General features: G+C 24.4%; 1 protein-coding gene across 6 annotated transcripts in view; it reads left to right on the top strand.

The window, feature by feature from the left end:
• LOC117168954 (zinc finger MYND domain-containing protein 11) overlaps window positions 1-17,660 on the top strand; it is a 42,098-nt gene extending 24,438 nt beyond the window's left edge. For all 6 annotated transcript variants that reach the window (XM_033354953.1, XM_033354951.1, XM_033354954.1 and 3 more), the window contains exons 3-7: window positions 939-1,269; window positions 1,368-1,681; window positions 6,865-7,371; window positions 10,331-10,525; window positions 17,193-17,660. In XM_033354953.1, coding sequence (XP_033210844.1) covers window positions 939-1,269; window positions 1,368-1,681; window positions 6,865-7,371; window positions 10,331-10,525; window positions 17,193-17,315 — 1,470 coding nt within the window. In that variant the 3' untranslated portion in view covers window positions 17,316-17,660. The remainder of the gene's footprint in view (window positions 1-938; window positions 1,270-1,367; window positions 1,682-6,864; window positions 7,372-10,330; window positions 10,526-17,192) is intronic.
• Window positions 17,661-19,594: the final 1,934 nt, after the last annotated feature.

The following is a 19,594-nucleotide window of genomic DNA, read 5'->3' as shown; positions in this document are numbered from 1 at the left end:
TTATTTATGATTTGGTTGACATTTTTTTATGAACATTTACTATAACAATTAATTTAATATTGAACCAAAAAATTGAATTTTCAACCAAATAGTTGTGATTTTTCTGAGTCAAAAAGACGAATTTTTAATAATAACCTTGAATTCTAAACCCAAAAATATGATTTTTTAACAGAAATCAATTTTTGTTTTGTGAAGAATTGGATTTTTAACAGAAAATTTGACTACTATTCTATTTTTGGTTGTAATTGTATATTTTTCGATGAAAACTCAACTATTTGGTTGAAAATTGATATTTTTAATTTAGAATTTAAACTATTTGTTTGAAAATTTTTGTATTTTTTGTACTTTTTTCAATTAAATATTTCATACTTTTAGTTGACAATTCATCTGTTTGGTTGAACATTAATTTTTTAAACTTAAAATTGAGTTATTTATGTTTTGGTTGAAATTTTTTTTTGTATGAAAATTAATTTTTTCTTGTTCAAAATTTGGCTACTTTAAGTCTACGTAACAGTAGTATTTTAACCCGAAAATATTAGTATTCAGCAAAAAAATTGAATTTTTAACCAAATAGTTGTAATTTTAAGAGCCAAGAAGACGAATTTTCAACGAAGCCGTTGAATTCTGCACTCGAAAATATGATTTTTTAACAGAAGGTTAATTTTTTACTTAACAGTTGAATTTTCAAGTAAAATTATGTATCTTAACCAAAAACATTTCAGGTTTTTTATTTATGTAAACACTATAATTGAAAAATATGAGTAAAGTGTAATTTATTGCCTTATATTCAATTCAAAAAGTTCATTTAAATCATTGAATCCGCTCTGGGAGGAGATTTGATATTTATAGCCCGGAAAAACCGGGAATTTGATGGCCAAAAATTATCAGACACCCTGGTGACGTAGTTTTTGAACTTTTCTTCACATTTTGATTTTTAGGAAATAGATAGCGAAATATACACGGGCAAAACGGACGTGAATACAATTCTGAGCTATATGTGTGGCCACTTAAAAGCAAAATTACCTGCCGAGATTACAAATCGACAGATAGTCGATGACAAAGTTCCACCTGTTGCGCCTCCTGGTGGTTTTGCTGGACCAACGTGGATCAGCGAAGGAGACGATGCCTGGAGGCCGGGAATATTGATAAAAAATCACATGGATCTCGCGATGATGGACTCGAAAACCCAGCAGAAGGTGTACAAAACACTTACAGAATTTCAGGCTGAGGCTCACAATATTCTCCACAATATCATCATCTATCATGGAGGCAGGTTAAATTTAAAACTAGTTTTCAAATGATTGTTAATATGCACTCTATTTTTAATTAATTTGTTTCTTTTCTTCTTTTTCTTCTTCAATTTTTAGAAGAGAGTATCGTGGGGGAAATGGGAGTCAGAATGTACGAGGATTGCTGTTACGATCTTCAAGAAATTCGTCGTTGCACCGACTGCTATCGGCTCTCCAACGAGAAGGCAGAAAAACTCTGGTTCTGCAAACCCTGCGATCCACCTCATAAATTAGTTTACGCCAAACAAAAAGGCTATCCTTATTGGCCAGCGAAAGTTATGCAAGTCACGAATGATGTCTATGATGTTCGATTTTTTGGAGGGCAACATTTGCGGGCCAATATCACAAAAGATTTCATTCGTGGTATCAACGTGAATTTAAAAAGTCTACAGGTAAATATATATATTTTTTGTCAATATCAGGCATTGGAAAATTACACGAAATACACCACTATTTCTTTACTTTTACTTGGAATATATTTTTGAATCTATTCGTTTATTGGCTAATTTTTTTTGGAAATTTATGTAGGTCTGAACAAATAATGTAATTTTTGATATTTTTAAATTTTAACCATAAAAAGATGTTTATTTTTTATTTTAAATAATGGTTGAATTGAACCCAAAGGGGCTAATTTCCACACAAAAATAGTTGAATTCTTAACTTTAATTTAACGTTTAATTTCTCATCAGTTGCATTTTTAAGTTGATTAATTCTCTACCGAAATGATGATTTCTCAAAAATACATACATTTTTAACCAAATATTTGAATTTTCAACTAAGAAGATTAATTTTCTAACACAAAATATGAATTTTCAGAAAGTTTCATAAGTTTTCGACTAAATAGTGGAGTTTTTAAACTTAAAAACATCAGTAGTTAGCAAAACATAAAATAGTTAAATTCTCATTTAAGAAAATTAATTTTAAATAACAAAAATGTCTACAAAATAGTTGAATTTTGTACTAAATAATTAAATTTTCTAGGCTATTTTTTTAATTTTCAACCCAGCAGTTCAATTTTAATAAAATATTCGTCCAATTTCTAGTTAAAAAAATTAATGTTCACTATAAAAATTTATTTTTCAACAGAAAAAAAAACGAACTTTTAACGAAATTCATACAGTTGTCAACAAGAATATTAATTTTCTATCAAATAGACCAATTTTTAACCAAATGGTTGAATTTTCAATCAAGAGAATTAATTTTCTACCATAAAATACGAGTTGTTAACAAAATGCATCAACATTGAACCAAATTGTCGAATCTTCAACCAAGAAGATTAGTTTTATAGCAGAAAAGATGAATTTTCAACAACATAAACAAATTTTTAACCAAATAGTTTAATTTTCAACCAAAAATATTAATTTTTTACCAGAAAAAAAAACAATTTTTTAACAAATTTCATACATTTTTAATCAAGAATATTAATTTTCTACCAAAAAGACCAATTTTTAACCAAATGTATACATTTTTTACCAAGACAATTAATTTTCTACCATAAAATATGAATTTTCAACAATATTCACAAATCTTTAAGGAAATAGTTGAACTTTCAACCTAAAAATATAAATTTTTTACCAAAGAAATAAAGTTTCGAGTAATGAGAATAATTTTCTACCATAAGACGAATTTTCAGCCACATAAAATAAATTTTTAACAAAATAGCTTAATATCAAACTAAGGATATTAATTTTGAACAAAAAATTTCAATTTTCAACTAAGAAGAATGCTTTTCTACCAAAATAGATCAATTTTCAACATAAAGGAAATAGTTATTATTTCAGATAAAAAAATGGACTTTTAACAAAAAACAAACCATTTTTTAACAAACTAAATCCATTTTCAACAAAATAGTTACATTTGCAAATAAAGAAGATCTATTTTGAGTTAAAAAAGTTAATTTTTAATAAAAAACGACTTTTTAACAAAATAGTTAAATTTTCAACCAAAAATATGAATTTTCTACTAAACAAATAAATTTTCAACCAAAAAGGTTAATTTTATACCAGAAAAGATAAATTTTCAACTAATTACACAATTTTTTAACCAAATAGTTTATTTTTCAATCAAGAATATTTATTTTTTATCAGAAATTTTTTTTTTAACAAAACTCATACATTTTTAACCAAGAATATTAATTTTCTACCAAGAAGACTCATTTTTACCAAATGGTTGAATTTTCAACCAAATGCATCAACATTCAACCAAATAGTTGAATCTTCAACCAAAAAGATTAATTTTATACCAGAAAGGACGAATTTTCAACTAATTGCACAATTTTTTAACCAAATAGTTCAATTTTTAACCAAGAATATAAATTTTGTACCAGAAAAAAAAACGAATTTTTAACCTAATATTTAAATTTTCAACAAAAAATCTTAATTCTCTACCGAAATGATGAGTTTTCAAAAATTCGTACGTTTTTAACCAAATATTTGAATTTTCAACTAAAAAGATTAATTTTCTTTAAAAAAATATGAATTTTCAGAAAATTTCATAAGTTTTCGACTAAATATTTGAATTTTTAAACTTAAAAACATCAGTAGTTAGCAAAAAATGAACAAGAAAAATTTTCATTTGAGACAATTAATTTTCAGTAAAAAAAATTTCTACAAAATATTTGAATTTTGCACTAAATAGTTAAATTTTCTAGGCGAAAAGGCGATTTTTCTGCAAACCGTTTGATTTTCAACCGAGCAGCTCAATTCTAATAAAATATTTTTCAATTTTCAGTTCAAAAAATTAATTTTCAACATAAAAAAAACAACTAATCTGTAACTAAAAATATATGAATCTTTTAAACCAAAAAGATGAATTTTCAACACGAAAAATTGATTTTCTATCAAAAACGATAAGTTGAAAAAATACGTACATTTTTAACCAAATAGTTCAGTTGTCAGATAAATACATTTTAACCAAATAATTGAATTTTTAACTAAGATTAATTTTCTTTTGGAAAATACGAATTTTTAACGAAATAGTTTGAACAGTGGGTGTGATATTAGTCCAAATTTTATTTGATAATTTTTTAGTTTACATTTTTCATTTCTAAATTTTTCTAAGTAAATAGTTCAATTTTTAAAAACAATAGAATTTTCAACTAAAATTGCGAATCTTCAACGAAATTAAAATTATATTTCATTCAAATAATTCAATTTTCAACTAAAATGTTAAATTGAAAAAAAAAACTATTTTAATTTGAAATAAGAAAAACTTTTTTATTTGACTAAAAAAAAAACGAATTTTCATAAAAATACTTGAATCTTTAAGTAAAACAGATTATTTAAATTTTCTATTAAACATTTTTTCCATAAAGAAATTTTCAAACTACTAAGATGAATTTTCAAAAAAAGAATTGATTTTCCGAACAAAAATAATTTCTTGGTGAAGAAAGAAAAAATTTTAATCAAATTTTTGAATAATCAAAATCAAATCAAAATATTGATACTATACTTTTGAATTGAAAAGAATTAACTTCCAACGAAAAATAGTTATATTTTATTATTGGGTTAAAAAATTCAAAATTTTGTTTAAACTATCTTTGATTGTTCACAATTGCATTTTTAACCAAGAATTAAGGCCGCTTGACCGAGAAACCGGGAAATGACCGAGGATTTTTTGAGATCGGTAAAAACCTGGAAATGAAAGTGAATTTTTTTATCGTGAATTTTACAAATTTGTAAAAGAAAAATCTGTCCATGTTCGATTTCAACAGATTTTAAATAATTAGTTGAATTTTTATGTTTTTCAATTATGCTATTATTTAGCTTAAAATGCGTAATTCAATATTTTCCATTTAAAATTTTTATTTTTAAGCTTACATTTTTCATTCAAAGGATTTTTAAATGATTTCTTAAAGACTTGAACAAATAAAAAATAAAAGCCTTTGATGTTGAAAATTTTCAATAAAAAACATTTTTATTTAATATATCAATAAATTTTGTTTATTTATCTGTACTTTAACTAATAAAGAGTGAACATAAACGATTTGACAAAACGATTTTAAATCAGTTTAAAATTTAAGAATTTTCAGATTTTGAAGTTAAAACTTGAACGGTTTCAATTTGAAAAAACATATATATAAATGTGAACGGGTGACTAAATGTTTATAAACTATTTTCAACTTAAAAATAACTTCATAATAATATATTCTTAATTAAAGGATTTTATTAAATTTAAAATGTTGTTTCAGTCTAAAATATTTCATTTTTAAGCCATACAATTTGAATTTTTTAATAAAAAAAAAAGATTAATTATCGAATATTTATCAATATTTTAATTTTTATTTAAGACAAGTAAATTTAAACTCAATATTTAAAAGTAAAGAATCTTTAACTGAATTGTTTGACATAGAAAGCCTGGAATCGTTAAAATTCCGAAGAGCTTTTAAACTCTGAACGTTACAATTTTAACTGTTGTGTTTGAAAAATGCTTAATTTTTAAGTGCAATTTTTAAATTTCGATGTATAATTTACAAATTAACATATTTAAAAAAAATTTGAGTAATTTTAAGAGATATTTAAGATTTTTAAAAAGATTAAAAATTATCATGCAAATTTTAGAAAGTTTTCTTAAAATCTTCTAGAATCTTTTTTGAAAATTTTGTTAAAGTATTTGAAAAACTTTTTAAATATTCTCTTAACATAATTTTTCAAAATGAAAATTTATTTTTTATTTTCCTATGAACCTTAAGAAAATGTTTTTATTCTTTTGAAACCTTTCAAAACTCTTGAAAAGAATCTAATTTTTAATTAAATCTACGAAAAGCTACATTTTGTTTTATATCAGGCTATCATTTTAAGTTTTTCATTAAGTTTGAATATTTTCAAAATTTCTATATATCTCTTGAAATTACTCAAATTTCGCCTAAAAATAATAAATGTTCAATTGTTATTTATACATCCAAATTGTAAACAAATTTTTTGAAATTTGCAGGACTTTCTGCAAATTGTAGACAAAATTCAATTAATTTTGACAGGTATTTAGAAGTTCTGAAAAATTATTTTTTTAATTCAGAGCATTGAAAGTGGTAACGTGGATTTATATTTTTTTATATGGAAAAATGTTAGTACTTTCAATTTTATACGCGTAAATTATTGAGCATTTGAATACAACATTTTTTAATTGAAAACTTAAATTTCAATTTTAAAAGGTCAAAATTTAACAGTTCCAGTTTCGAGTGCTTTCATTTGCAGCTCAGTTTTTATTACCTCAAGTGGAAATTTTTTTAACTTTAGAGTTCCATTTTTTAATTTCATTGGCCGTGGAAAAAGTTTGCGAACGGGGAAATGACCGGGAATTTATTTCGTCGATTAAAACGGTCATCCTGTTATTGAAAAACAATCATTTTCTACCAACTTGTTGAATTTTGTAACCAAAAGACAGTCAAATTTTCAACCCGAAAATAGGAATAAAAAAATTTTTGTAGAATAATTTAATTTGTTAGACGCTAGTTGAACACGCTGTTTACATTATTTTTGATCTATGAATTGAGTGCGAGGCCTGAAATCGCACTACGTCAATTATATAAAAAATATGAATTAATATAAATACGAACTTGTTTATTAATTATTTTTAGATAAAAAAATCTGTAGCGTGGACCAAAGCTTACGATGAATTGAAGCATCATCAGGCCCTTCTTCAGAAAATGGGGAAACACAAATTGGTGAATTCCCAGGATGTCGATGAAAATCAGGGTCATAAAGTTGCAAAGATTCGAAAGATTGACAAATCAAGTACCAAAGATTCAAAGAATACTCCACTACAAAAGCGGCTCTTGAAAGACTTGAGAGTGAAGGTGGAAAGGCTGAGTTCTGACGGAAATTCAGATCATTCAGAGAGGGGAGAAAATGACGAAAAAGAGGGACAGGGAAGTACGTCGAAGAAGAGGCCAAAAAGTGTGGATGTGCCGAATTTACCTGTTGCTGAGGATGAACCCGCGAGGGAAATTTCCAGCTCTTGTCCTCAGGGATTGAAAAAGGAAGGTTCACAGGAGGATATGGTGACGTCTAGTAGTCAGGAACCTAGGACCAAATGTGTCCTTATACAGACAGAACAGGTTCAAGCAGAAGTTGTACCTGCGAAGGTAATTTCATTCTTAATTCTGTTTTACCATAGATTCTTCCTTGACTAATTTTTCATTTTCCTTGATCATTAACATTCAATTACCAGCATTCTAATTCTTTAGTACTTATAACATTGAATATTTTGTAAACGGAATCAAACAGTATCTCAGATACAAATTTAAAGTTTTCAAATTTTTATTTATTCATTATAAACCGAAAAAATGTCTTTTCTACTATAAAAGGTGGCTTTTTAACAAAATACTTGAATTTTTAACATATTTTTTTAATTTTCTACCTAAAAAGATCAATATTCAACAAAAAAGTGTCATATTTTGTATTTAAATCCAAAGAAAAGATAAAATTTGTAAAGATTTTTCACTGAAGAAATAAATAAAAGTGTATCTAAATTATTTTGCGGAATATTATTTTTATTTATTTATTTTTTTGTTTGTTAAAAATTCGTGTTTTTTTTTTTTTGGTCGAATTCTGCTGTTTTTGATTAAAAATTTATCTTTTTTATTAGAAAACTCATGTATTCTATTAAAAGTTTGTATTTTGTGGTAAAAAGATCTCATTTGTTGGTATAAAATTGAACAATTTCGTTAAAATTTAAGTTTCGTGTTCATTATTTGAATTTGTAACGAAATAATGAAATTTTTAAAATTATTGTTGGATTTTCCACCTAAAAAGATAAATATTCAACAAAAAAGTTGCATATTTTATATTGCAATCCAAAGAAAAGATAAAATGTATAAATAAAGATTTTTCACTCAAGAAAGAAATAAAAGTTTACCTAAATTATTTTGCTGAATACTATTTTTTTTTGTTTGTTAAAAATTCGTTTTTTTTTTTTGTTGAATTTTCCTGTTTTTGATTGAAAATTTGTCTGTTTTAGTAGAAAATTCATGTATTCTGTTAAAAATTTGTATTTTGTGGTTAAAAAAATCTCATTTTTTTTGGTAGAAAATTTAACAATTTCGTTAAAATTTAAGTTTCGTGTTCATTATTTGAATTTTTAACGAAATAATGAAACTTTAAAAATAATTGTTGAATTTTCCACCTAAAAAGATAAGTATCCAACAAATGAGTGTCATATTTTATATTTCAATAAAAAAAAAAAGATAAAATGTATAAATACAGATTTTTCACTTACAACAGAAATAAAAGTTTATCTAAATTATTTTGCGGAACATTATTTTTTTTGTTTGTTAAAAATTCGTTTTTTTTTTGGTTGAATTCTGTTGTTTTTGATTGAAAATTGATCTTTTATTAGAAAATTCATGTATTTTGTGATAAAAAACTCATTTTTTTGGTGCAAATTGTACAGTCTCGTTCAAATTTAAGTGTTGTGTTCATTATTTGAATTTTTCACAAAATAATGCAATTTTAAAAATAATTGTTGAATTTTTCACCTAAACAGATAAGCATCCAAAAAAAGTGTGATATTTTATATTTCAATCAAAAGAAAAGGTAAAATGTATAAATAAAGATTTTTCACTGAAGAAATAAATAAAAGTTTATCTAAATTATTTTGCTGAATATTATTTTTATTTATTTTTTTTTGTTTGTTGAAAATTCGTTTTTTTTGTTGAATTCTTCTGTTTTTGATTGAAAAATTATCGTTTTTAGTAGAAAATTCATGTATTTTGTTTAAAATTTGTATTTTTTGGTCAAAAAAACTCACTTTTTTGGTGGAAAATAGAACAATATGGTTAAATTTTAAGTTTCGTGTTCATTATTTGAGTTAAAAATGTACTTGTTTGTTTTTAAATTAAACTATTCTGTTGAAAACTATTCTTTTGTTAAAAATTAATTAATTTCACTAAAAACTCGCCTTTTTGGCTTGAAAATTCAATTATTTTATTAGAAAATTTGTTTCTTGGCTTTAAAATTCAACTAAAATTCTACTTCAACTTTTTTGTTGAAAATTCTTCTTTTTGATTTAAATATTTATCTCTTATTATACAAATTTAAGTATTTTTATGAAAATTGTATTTTGTATAAAAAATTCATCTTTTCGGTTTACAATTGAACTATATGCTTGAAAATTAATTCGTTGTTGAACATTCATTATTGTAGTTAAAAAATCATTCATTTGTTTGAGAATTCGCCTTTTTAGGATTGAAAATTCAATATTTTTAGTTGAAAATTCATGTTTTTACATTGAAAATCAAATTTTTTGTAGGACATTCTTTTCGCTTTAAAATACAACCATTGTATTTGGAACTTATTTTGTTTATAAAAATTCATATTTTCGGGTTGAACACTATAGTTTTATGTATAAAATTCGTCTCTTTGGCTTAAATAATCGACATTTTGTATATTTTTTTTCCTTTTTTGACTGAGAAATCAAATGTTTTTAATTAAAAGAATTTAATGTTTTTTGGCGGAAATATCAACTATTACCCTTATTCTAAACAATTGTTTTTATGGTTGAAAATTTTTTGATTGAAAATTAGAATATGCCATTTTTGCTTCGAAATTCATTTTTTTCAGTTGAAAATTCAATTATTTGGTAGAAAAAGTATATTTGATATTTGAAAATTCAACTTTTTTTTGTAGAAAATTCGTAGTTTTGGATTAAAAATTCAACAATTATGTCTGATATTAAATTTGCTTTTTCAAAAATCATATATTATATATCATTTATCACACTTTTCATTGAGAATTCATTTTTGTTGATGTTAGAGATTCATATGTTTTATTGATAATTCGTGTTTTTAAATAATAATACAATTTTTCTATTTAAAATTGATCATTTTTATGTAAACCTTCATGTATTTTGTTGAAAATTTATCTCCATTGGTGGAAAACTGATCTTTTTTATTGAAAATTCATCTTTTGGGAAAAATTAAAATGTCGCCAGGGAAAAGTCAGGGAATTTCAAAATTGGTATTTTGAAATTTTGGGACCCTGAAATTTTTTTTCTAGTGTCCTGCACTCGATAAGCAGAAAATGAGTTTCAAATAAAATTTTCAGTTAAAAAGAGAACGCAGGACTTCTGATCAGCCAGTGACTAGTGTCGTGGACAAATTGCGCGAAGATCTTCGACAGGAACTGGAGCGCGAGAAATGTCGAGACATCGAAAATCTCCAGGCGGAACATGCAAGTCAGCTGCAGCAACTGAAGGAGCGACATCAGCAGCTTGTTTCCGAGATCAAGAAGAAGCAATGGGTAATTTATGTTCATTTTGTATTTTTTTCCGGGTGGCCGCAGATCAGGCAAAAACCTGTAAATCGGGGGAAAGTCAGGGAAGTTTATAGATCAGGGAAAATTAGGGAAGAGTCGGGGATTTTGCAAAATAATTGCAAAAGTCAGGGAATTTCTATTATAAGCACTTTAATTAACTCTCATGGATAATCAGGGCTGCCACTTTTTTTTCAATAAATTTTTTTTTTTAATTCCGGGGAATTTTCAAGAGCTTTCAAAAGTTTAAAGGGACTAGAAAAAAAGTATTTCAGAGGATTTTAAATATTTTATGTTATTTTAAAAGATTTCAATAATTAGAAAGAAATGCAAAAGATTTTGGAATATTTTTTTTAATTCCAAGTAATTTTCAAATCGTTCAAAATTTCAAGGGATTTTAAATAATTTATGGTATTTAAAAATATTCCAATGAATTTTCAATTGATTTAAATAGTTTGAAGGAATTTCAAAGGATTTGAAATATTTTTGGGATATTTTAATAAAATATTCCAAAGAATTTTCGGAACTTGAAGGGCTTTCAAAACATTTAAAAATTTTTTTAATATTTCAGGCTATTTAAAAATATTCCAGTGAATCTTCAATTTAATTTTAATAATTTGAATGTATTTTAAATGTTTTAGAGTATTTTTTTAAATCATATGAAATTTTCAAGATCTTTCAAGAGTTTCATGACAATTTTAAAAGGTTTCATAGAATTTCAAATATTTTAAGGCATTTTAAAAGATTCCAGTGAATCTTCAATCTATTTCAATAATTTCAAGGGATTTCAAATGATTTTAAAGATTTTAGGGCATTACAAAAGATTCCAAAGAATTTTTAATTGATTTCAATAATTTGAAAGAATTTTAACGGATTCAATATTATTCCAATAAATTTTCAATTCAATTTCAATAATTTTAATTGATTTTAAAGATTTTAGAATATTATTTTTTTTTATTTTAGGGTATTTTCGGAGATTCCAATAAATCTTTAATCAGTTTAAAAAATGTAAGGAAATTTCAAAATATTTCAAGGATTTTAGGGGTTTTTTTAAAGATTCCCAAGTCATTTTCAAGAGAAATACAAAATTTTAATGAATTTCCATATATTTTGAATGTTTCAAAATATTTTATGGTATTTTAAAAGATTCCAAAGAATTTTCTAATGATTTCAGTAACCTGATAAGATTTAAAAGGATTTGAAATATTTTAGGGTATTTAAAAAAAATTGAAAGAATTGTCAATAACTAGAAAGGATTTCAAATGATATAATGGTTTTTTATTCAAACATCCAAGGAATCTTCAGGAGCTTTAAAAGGGTGCATGAGATTTCAAAATATTTCAAAGGATTTGAAGTTTTTTAAAGATATTTCAAAAGATTCCAATTTAATTTAAATAATATGTCAAAATAGATTTAAAAAAATGTCATAGAATTTCAAATATTTTAGGGTATTTTAAAAGATTTAATTGAATGTTAAATTGATTTCAATAATTTGAAGGGATTTCAAATGATTAAAAATATTTTATGGCATTTATCAAAATTTCAAGGGAGTTTAAAGAGCTTTACAAAATTTCAAGGGATTGCAAAATATTTTAAAGGATTTGAAATACTTTAAGGCATGTTAAAAAATTCTGAGAAATTTTTTCATTGATTTCATTTTTTAAATAAGATTTCAAAGGATTTGAAAGACTCAACGATATTTTAATAAAAGTTTCTAAAGAATATTCAATAATTAAAGGGACATCAAATGAGTTTAAGGGGGTTTTAAAACCTCCCAGGAATTTTCGAGGCCTTAGAGTATTTTTTAAATTCCAAGTAATTTTCTCAATAAGATTTTAAAGGTTTTGAAATATTTTAAGATATTTTAAAGGACTTCAAAGAATTTCTAATTTATTAAAGTAACTTAATAATTAAAAATTTTAAGCAATTTTCAATGGTGCTTTTAAGGGATTCTAGAAGCTCTCGAGATATTTTAATAAAACTTCCAAAATTTCAGAAAATGTCCTCAAGTTTCATAGAATTTCATGGGAGTTTAAAATATTTTTTTTTATATCCAAGTAATTTTCAAGATCGTTCAAAATTTCAAGGGATTTCAAAGGATTTCAAATATTTTAGAGTACTTTAAAACATTCCAATGAATCTTCCATTGATTTCAATAATTTGAAGGAATTTCAAAGGATTTGAATTTTTTTGGGGTATTTTAATCAATTATTCCAAAGAATTTTCAGAGTTTCAAGAGTTTCATGGGATTTCAAATATTTTAGGTCAGTTGAAAAGATTCCAATGAATCTTCAATCCATTTCAATAATTTAAAGGCATTTTAAATGATTTTAAAAATTGTAGGACATTACAAAAGATTCCAAGGAATTTTTAATTAATTTCAATCATGTGAAGGAATTTTAATGGATTTTAAATATTTTAGGGTGTTTTAACAAAAAATTCCAAAGAATTTTCGGAACTTGAAGGGATTTGAAATTATTTGAAGGTATTCTTAAAACATCCAAGTAATTTTTACGAGCTTTAAGAGGATTCATGTGAATTCAAAAGATTTAAAAAAATTTCGAATATTTTAAGGCATTTAAAAATATTCCAATAAATCTTCAATTTAATTTGAATAATTTAAATGGATTTTAAAGATTTTAGAGTATTTTAAAAAACTTTATGAAATTTTCAAGATCTTTTAAAAGTTTCGTGGGATTTCAAAATATTGAATAGAATTTTAAATATTTTAAGGTGTTTTAAAAGATTCTAGTAAATTTTTAATCAATTTAAAAATCGTAATGAAATTTCAAAATATTTCAAGTATTTTAGGACATTTTTAAAGATTCCCAAGTCAGTTTCAAGAACTATACAAAATGGCAGGGAATTTTCAAATATTTTGAAGGTTTTAAAATATTTTATAGTATTTTAAAAGATTCCAAAGAATTTTTTATTGATTTCAGTAACTTAATAAGATTTCAAAGGATTTTAAATATTTTAGGGTATTCAAAAAAAATCCAAAGAATTTTCTATAACTAGAAAGGATTTCAAATGATTTTAAGGTTTTTTCTTTAAAGATCCAAGGAATTGCAGGAACTTTAAAAGGATTCTTGAGATTTCAATTTATTTCAGAGGATTTGAAGTTTTTTAAAGATATTTCAAAAGATTCCAATTTGATTTAAATAGCATGAAGGGATTTTAAAGGATTTTAAAGATTTTACAGTGTTTTTTTTTTTTAATATCCAAGTAATTTTCAAGAGCAGTGTCAATTTTCAAGGGATTTCAAATATGTCAGCATTTTAAATATTTTAAAGATTTGTGATATATGATTGAAAATATGATTAAAGATTTAATTGAATCTTCAATCGATTTCAATAAATTGAAGTGGTTACCAAGCATTTTGAAGATTTTATGGTATTTTTGAAAATTCCCAGGGGTTTTCAAGAACTTTACAAAATTGTAAGCGATTTTAAAATATTTTAAGGTATGTTAAAAGATTCTGAGATTTTTTTATTGATTTCAGCAACTTCATAACACTTCAAATGATTTGAAATACTTTAGGGTATTTTAATAAAAGATTCTAAAGAATTTTCAATAATTAAAGGGACATCAAATGATTTTAAGGTGTTTTTAAAATATCCAAGTAACTTTCAAAAGCTTTCAAATGATTTATAGGATTTCAAAAGATTTAAAAGAATTCGAAATATTGTAGGGTATTTTTAAAGGTTTCAATAAATCTTCAATTGGTTTTACTAATTTTAAGAAATTTCAATGGATTTTAAAGATTTAGAGTATTTTTTGAAATTCGAAGTAATTTTCTCAATACGATTTTAAAGTACTCCAAAGAATTTTTAATTTATCTCAGTAACTTAATAAGATTTGAAAGATGTTAGGATATATAAAATAGTTTCAAGAAATTTTCAAGAAGTTTAGAAAATTGCAAGGGATTTAAAATTATTTCAAAGAATTTTTAATATTTGAGGATATCTTAATAGATTCCGCGGTGTTTTTAAGAGATTTTAATAATTTTATGGTATTTTAAAATATTTGAAATTTTTTAAAGTATTTTTAAAGATTCTAAGGCATTTTCAAGAGTTTTCAACATTTTCAATGGTTTTTAGATATTTTAAAAGGTGCTAAGGGATTTTAAAAAGATATCCGAGGATTTCAGTGATTTTAATGGATTCTAGAAGCTCTCGAGGTTCTTTCATAAAATTTCCAGAATTTCAGAAAATTTTCTCAGATTTTATAGAATTTTTCTAAACTTGTTTCAAACTTACTGAATTCTATGCATTTTATTATTTTTTGTTCAATTCGATTGAATTTTTATGAATTTCATCGACTTCTTTTTGATTTATTTTGAATTTAAATTCAATTCTTGTCAAGTATTTCAAATTTATCCTGAATTCGTTAAAATTCGCCTGAAATCCTTATAAATTTCATCGAATTCTTTAAAATTCAAAGGAAAATCAGTCTTTTTTAGCCACTTTTTGGGTTAGAAATTAATTATCTTGGGTCAATTTTCGGTTTTATTGGGTTTATTTGAAATTCAACTATTTAGTTGAAAGTGCAACTGTTTTCGGTAGAATTTTAATCTTTTTTTTTTTTTTTTTTGAAATTCGATCATTTGGTCTCAAAAAATGATCTTTTCAGATCGAGAAAATCGACAAAAACTGTTCGACTCTCTCTTCAATTTTTAAAGATTTTCAGTTCAAAGTTTTAAAATTTGGAAGAGTTACAATGGACAATTCTGGAATTTAAAAATTTGGAATGACAAATAATTCATGTTTCAAGAATTATATTTTAAAGGTGTTTAATTCGGTACAGTTTAATTTAAAATCGAAAAGAAATGTATTTTTTCATGAATAATTTTATCCAAACGAGCACATTTTTTTGGAATAGTTCAATTTTGAAGTCCTTCAACAGAAAATTCTTCAATTTTAAAGATTTCCGATTCAAAAGCTCTTCAATTTTGAACACTTACAATTAAAAACTCTTTAATTTTGAAAGATGTATAAATAGCGCAGAATGTTTAAATTCTAAATAAAAAAATATTTAATTTTAAAGACTTACAATTTTAAGTTTTACCAATTTGAAGATTTACAATTCAAAATCTTCAATCTTAACGATTCGCGGTTTAAATTTCTTCAATTTCAAGAGATTTAAAATTAAAAATTCAGCAATTTTCAAGATTTAAAATTGAAATTTATTTAATTGTTAAGATTTATACTTTAAAGGTGTGTAATTTTGAATGTTTAAAGAAATATGTAATTCAGTTTTGAAGATTTTCAATGAAAAATTCTTCAATTTTTAAGATTTTAAATTGAAGATTCTTCAATATTTAATGTGTATGATAAAAACAGTTTTTAAAGAGTTTAATTTTGAATTGTTAAAATTAAATTTTATTTTATTTTTAAGCTTTATATTTTAAGGTATATAATTTTGAACATTTTTTCATCACGTAGTCTCAATTTTGAAGATTTACAGTTGAAAACTCCGTAATTTTAAAAGATTTATGAATATAATTTTATTAAATTATGATGATTTTGAAGATCAAAAGTCAGGAGTTTTGATTTTTAAATCTACTAAATTGATGAGATTTGAAATGTAAATCATCAAAAATGCAGAGTTTTTCATTATAAAATGTAAAAATGTAATAATTACTAAACGTGAATATTTCAAATGAGAAATCTTTCATTTGGAAGGTCAACAATAAAGATTTTTACAATTTTGAAGACTTACAATCGAAAATTCTTCACTGTTAACGACTTTCAAGTTTTAAATTCGTCAATTTTGAATATTTGAAATTCAAGACTCCATTATTATAATTGTTGTTCTAATTATATTTTATTTTATATTTATAGTTTTATTTGTTTTATTTATTTATTAATATTATTAATATTAGCAGTAAGTTTTTTTGTTTTATAATATGATTTTTAAATCAGTTTAAAGAAAATCGAACCTTTTTAACCGAAAATATGGATAAGAATGTTATAACTATTATTAAATTTCATGAATAACGAATAAAACGAAATTCTAGATTTCTAGCGGAATTAATTCAGGTTTATTTATTAAATGTAGATAATTTCCGAAGTAATTAAGTATCAGCAAAACTCAAAATTATTGACTTACATTAGAATAAAAATCTTTTTAAACGTGCTTGGATTATAATCAAAGATATTTTAACAAGCTGATACAATATTACAAAATAAATTTTTTAAATGTTACTTCTGAAACAGATTACTATATTTTACATGAATTTAAATATGAAATAATAAATTAAATCAATTTTTAAGCTCTAATTATGATGATGTCTTCTTAACAGAGGTAATTAGATAATTATTTTCTACATATTAAATTTTTCCGCAATATAACTTCTGTATTTTAATACCGTTCTTAATTATAAAAAATTCAGACTCTCAATAATAATTTTGAATTTTTTAACTTATAATAAATGCAGTTACGGCATTTCTCGAATTACAAACCTCTTTTTCGGCGTTAGATAATTCCGGAGAAGGCATTTTTGTTTGAAATAAATAAATTTTCGGTCGGGGAAAATGAAAAATTAGTCAGGAATAATGAAGGGAATTTTGAAAATGAATTTTTTCGGCCACCCTGTTTATTTATTTTTTGAGCAGATGCAAGAAAGAGACTGATTTTTTGATAATTGTTGCAGTGCTACAATTGCGAGGCAGAGGCGATTTATCATTGCTGCTGGAATACGGCTTATTGTAGCACCGATTGCCAGCAACGTCATTGGCAGCGCGAGCACAAGAGAGTTTGTCGTCGGAAGCGATAACGATCAACCTTGTCGAACAGATCCCTGAAAGCACAAATATTTCTTCTCGACATGACGGAACTCCTTTCCAAACCCTTCTTTTGAAAGGTTTCAGATTTACAACACCAGTTGACCAATTGCTTATTATTACCCGAGGATAATTTCCTCTTCCAAAATAAGCACTCGTTTAGTCTGTAAGTGAAAGATGAGAACGTTGATCTCCATACTTGGGGAATGAAATTTTCTCTTTGAAATGTTTATCGACATTTAAAATGTACATATACATGAATTTTGAAAATTCTGGTTTTAAGGACGTTTGATGAACGTTTTAAAGTTGTACTAATCGACTAGTTGGCAAAAAAAAAAGAAAATATCAATAAATAATTAAGATGTTAGAAGCTTATCTTTGACAAGTTCAAGTCTCGAATGTAGCACGAGAGTTTTAGAATGTTGATTGAAGTTTCAGAATATTTTAAAGAGCAGAAAAGTCGGGAGTATCGTTATTTGGAAATATTTTTCCCGAGGGGTTAATTACGTGGATTTTTGGTGTATAGATTGGAAAATATAGCACGAGTCGGCGAAATATTTTGTGAATTATAGGAAATTCGTTATAGAAAATCATTATATAGAAAACAATTATAGGATAATAAGTGTTGGAATAAATAATACAAAAATATTGAAGGAATTAATGTAAAAAGTAGATAAACTAGAAAGGAACGATTTATTTTAGACTGAATTCCCTTGATATCTTTAAAATCTATTCAAATTTAGTTGAAATTCCTTTTGGAATTTCTTAAAATCGCATGAAATTTTTTTAAATCCTATAACATTTTTAAAATTTTTTGGTTTATATCTATTTAAATCCTTTAGAATCCCATAAAAGTCCTTGAAGCCCTTGAATTTCAGAAATCCTCCTGATATATTTAGAAATCTTTCAAATTTTGTAAATTTTTTATGAAATCTGATGAAATTGCTTAAAATCTATGGAAATTACCTGAAATTCGAATTAAATTATACTTTCTTATTCATTAAAATTCTCTTTAAAAAATACCGTATAGATTTTTTGTTAAATCTTGTTTTAATTTCTTCAAATTCCCGGAAAACCTGATTCAATCTTTTTAAATTAGTTTGAATATTTAGAAATCCTATAAAATCTGTTTAAAATCCTTCAAATCCGTGGAAGTCCTTCGAAATTGTTTTTAATGTTTTGGAAACCGTTAAAACCTGTTGATATATTTTTAAATATCTCAAAATCCGTGAATTATTTATGAAATCTGATAAAATCGCTTAAATTTCATGGAAATTATCTGGAATTCAAATTAAATTATACCTACTTATTCATTAAAATTCTCTTTAAAAAAATACCGTTTAGATCGTTAGAAATCCTTTTTTATTTCTTCACATTCGCGGAAAACCCAATTAAATCTTTTTAAATTAGTTTAAATATTTAGAAATCATATAAAATCTGTTTAAAATCCTTCAAATCCGTGGAAGTCCTTCGAAATTGTTTTTAATGTTTTGGAAACCGTTAAAACCTGTTGATATATTTTTAAATCTTTCAAAATCCGTGAATTATTTATGAAATCCTATGAAATTCCTTTAAAGATCTTAAAAATCTTGTAAATAGCTAGGAATCTGTTCAAATTTAATTTATTTGACCAATTTCATTAGAAATATATTGAAATCGTTAAAAATCCTTTTTAATTTCTTCAAATTCCTGGAAACCCTGATTAAATTTTTTTTAATTAGTTTAAATATTTGGGAATCCTATAAAATCTGTTTAAAATCCTTAAAATCCGTGGAAGTCTTTCGAAATTTTGTTTAAATTCTTTGGAAACCGTAAAATCTTTGAAATCCTTTAATCTTTTGAAATTCCTTTAAAGGTCTTAAAATTCTTTGAAATATCTAAGAATCTGTTCAAATTTAATTTAATTTATTTTAACAATTTCACTAGAAATATCTTAAAATTGTTAGAAATCCTTTTTAATTTCTTTAAATTTCTGAAAACCCAATTAAATCTTTTTAAATTAGTTTAAATATTTAGAAATCCTATAAAATCTGTTTAAAATCCTTCAAATCCGTGAAAGAGTCCTTAAAAATTTGTTTAAATTCTTTGGAAACCGTTGAATCTTGTTGATATATTTACAAATCTTTCAAATTCCGTGAAATTTGTAAGAAGTCTGACGAAGGTCGCTTCAAATCCATGGAAACTCTATGAAATTCTTTGAAATTTTTTCAATTTGGGCTAAATTAACCCAGGTTTTCGAAATTAACATAATTTTCACCCAATAAATTTTACC

Source organism: Belonocnema kinseyi, chromosome 3, assembly GCF_010883055.1.
Source record: "Belonocnema kinseyi isolate 2016_QV_RU_SX_M_011 chromosome 3, B_treatae_v1, whole genome shotgun sequence".
Taxonomy (NCBI): Eukaryota; Metazoa; Arthropoda; class Insecta; order Hymenoptera; family Cynipidae; genus Belonocnema; species Belonocnema kinseyi.
This window is presented reverse-complemented; position numbering and strand designations above follow the sequence as displayed.